Source organism: Triticum aestivum, chromosome 5B (genome assembly GCF_018294505.1).
Source record: "Triticum aestivum cultivar Chinese Spring chromosome 5B, IWGSC CS RefSeq v2.1, whole genome shotgun sequence".
Classification (NCBI taxonomy): Eukaryota; Viridiplantae; Streptophyta; class Magnoliopsida; order Poales; family Poaceae; genus Triticum; species Triticum aestivum.
This window is the reverse complement of record NC_057807.1, coordinates 545,061,853-545,064,352: the sequence shown is the minus strand read 5'-3', so window position 1 is coordinate 545,064,352 and position 2,500 is coordinate 545,061,853. Positions and strand designations below refer to the sequence as shown.

Genomic DNA, 2,500 nt, shown 5'->3' with positions numbered 1-2,500 from the left:
GGACGAAGGGGGGGGGGGGTCTGCAAAAAAAATGCCACATCGGCAGCTGACATGCAAGCCCCGCCGGTTAGATACACCGTCAATACGCGTTTTAGACCTTTTTGTAACATCTAGCCCCAGACTTGGTACTGACACGTAAAAATTACCAAATTTGATACCAATCTGCTTCCAATGCCCCAATTGTGATACTTCTGTGCAATTTACTCGAACATACTACGTCAAGAAAACATCCTGGCAGAAACGATGAACGCAAGAAACATGGTAACACCTACACCTTGAGTTATTTCCTTTTCACAAGTTGACACCAATCAATCAAGCTAAACCAACAAGCTCACAACATGGAATGGGAGATTGCCTCTTTGACCCGAAATGCTCAAGGAAGAAGCAAACGGACACCAGGGCCTCCTTGATCAGACATTCTGGGGCCAATGTGCTACATCGAGTTCCATTCCCAGTATGCGGAATCGGCAAACATCGATCAAAGGTTAGATTAGATGTTCTTTAGTGACTCCGGTGCCAGCTACATCTTCGTGGCATGACCAACCAGTTGTTTGACAAGAAGATCAAACAAATATCATAAAACTTGTTGGCACCACAGAGTACAGACTATCACATGAGTGTCCCCAATTCCACATGCCAAGGCGTTGGTTACATGGAGCTTACTGCAAGTTCATAAGGAGATCTTGCAGCAATTCCACCAGAGTATGTATGTATGTGACCATATAGCAAGGCAAAGGAATTCCATGTCCATTGGTGTTTTGTTGGTGAAGAAAGGCAGATGCTCAGTGCTGTCCATGATGATCACAAGAGGCCGACTGCAGACCAGACCATGCAGATGGACATCATGAAGTATGTATGCATCCTCTCGACAGCAATGGATCTCGCATGCCGGCCGGCCGGGCGGGGATCAGGACGCCGCATTGGCGCTGTTCAGGAAAGACAGCCTCCTCCGCGCGACCTTGGACCTGTAGCACCAGGCGTCGAACGCCTCCGACAGGTCCGGGAACGCGGCGTGCTCCGACTGAAGCCACTCCGACAGCACCTCGGCCTGGGCGTTCGACGGCAGCGTCGTCACGATCGAGGTGATCGCCGACTCCAGCCCCTGCCACACCTCGCCGTCCAGGCCGACCTTTGCTGCTGCTGCTGCTGCTGATGCTGATGCAGCTTCGGCTTCAGTGCCTCCATCACCATTATTACCGCCGTCGTCGTCGCCGTCGTCGTTGCTGCCACGGTCAGCTTCATCCACCAGATGCCTCGTTGTCCCGGCGAAGGCGATCCAGACGCTCACGGCGTGGCGCCGCTTCTCCGCCGGGAGCACGACGTTGCCGAACGCGACGGCCTCCAGGACCTTTGCAGATATCTCCACGACCTTCAGCCTGGTCTTCAGACATTCAGGCCCCGGGTGGCACTCCGCCGCCGCCGCCGCCTCGACGGCTGCGACGACGGCGGACGACGCTTCCACCCAGTAGGCTGCGAGGCACTTCATCATCTCCAGCTTGCCCAGGACCTGGCAGACCCAGGCGATGTCGGAGACGAAGGAGTGCAGCGCCTGCTGAAGCTCGCCGGAGCAAGGGGCCTCCGTCTGTTTCGTCAGTGCGGAGCCCGTGAAATCGCTGAACCTGTTCAGTAGGCCCGTGACGCAGCCCTTCACCTGAGACTTGACGGCGTCGCTGCTGCCGGCGTCGAAGGTGAGCAGCGGCGCGTCGTCGTCCTCGGTGAGCATGTACTCCAGCTGCTCCTGGGCGGCGGACTTGAGCTCCCGCGAGGCGGCCGACGGCGCGGCCGTCGCGTGGCGGAACGCGGAGAGGAAGATGGCGGTGGCGGGGCCCGGATCGGCGGGGCGGAGGCGCGCGAGGACGCGGGCGCGGTGGGCGCCGAGGCGCGGGGCGGCGGCGAGGATCTCCTCCTCGTCGGCCTCGTCCCAGGGGGCGGACTCGAGGTAGTCGGCGCAGTCGGCGGCGGTGCGGGCGCAGCCAAGGTGCGCGGCGGCCTCGAGCAGGGCGAGCGCGCCGCGGACGCCGAAGCGGGAGACGGGGTCGGCGGCGTAGAGGAGGCGGAGCGCGGTGACGTGGGAGCTGAGGTCGGCGTCGCGGCAGTGGACCTCGACGCAGTAGCGCGAGTCGAGGATCTGGCACGTCGGCCAGGCGTCGGAGAGGCGGTCGGCGAAGTAGGCGCTCCCGGCGGCGAGCACGCCGGAGTGGCAGTAGAGCCACTCGTCCCGGCCCGAGTCCGGCGTCCGCAGCCGCACCACCACGTCGCTCGTCGCCCTGTCGCCGATCTTGGGCCGCGCCGCCGCCCTCATCGCACCTCCTGGTGGATTTGGGGACTGGACCGCTGGTACTAGTGGCCACAGCCCACAGAGAACAACACTCTCACTCGCTTGGTAACTGAAGAAAAGAAGATAGTATAACTGAAACCACAATCAGAAGTCAACTGCTGTATACTGTAATTTGTAGCTGTTGCTAACTGTATGATTCAGTGCTAGTTTTACATGAATTTC

At 59.6% G+C, this 2,500-nt stretch overlaps 1 protein-coding gene across 1 annotated transcript; it reads right to left on the bottom strand.

Annotated features, from left to right (window-relative positions):
• Nucleotides 1–550: 550 nt before the first annotated feature.
• LOC123113087 (BTB/POZ domain-containing protein At3g05675) lies at nt 551–2,426 on the bottom strand. Its single transcript, XM_044534215.1, has one exon. The coding sequence runs from the start codon at nt 2,300–2,302 to the stop codon at nt 908–910; it is 1,395 nt and encodes a 464-aa protein (XP_044390150.1). The 5' UTR covers nt 2,303–2,426; the 3' UTR covers nt 551–907.
• Between the last annotated feature and the right edge of the window lie 74 nt (nt 2,427–2,500).

Coding starts and splice junctions, on each gene's coding strand:
- LOC123113087 (XM_044534215.1), bottom strand. CDS start 2,302: ATGAGGGCGGCGGCGCGGCCCAAGATCGGCGACAGGGCGACGAGCGAC.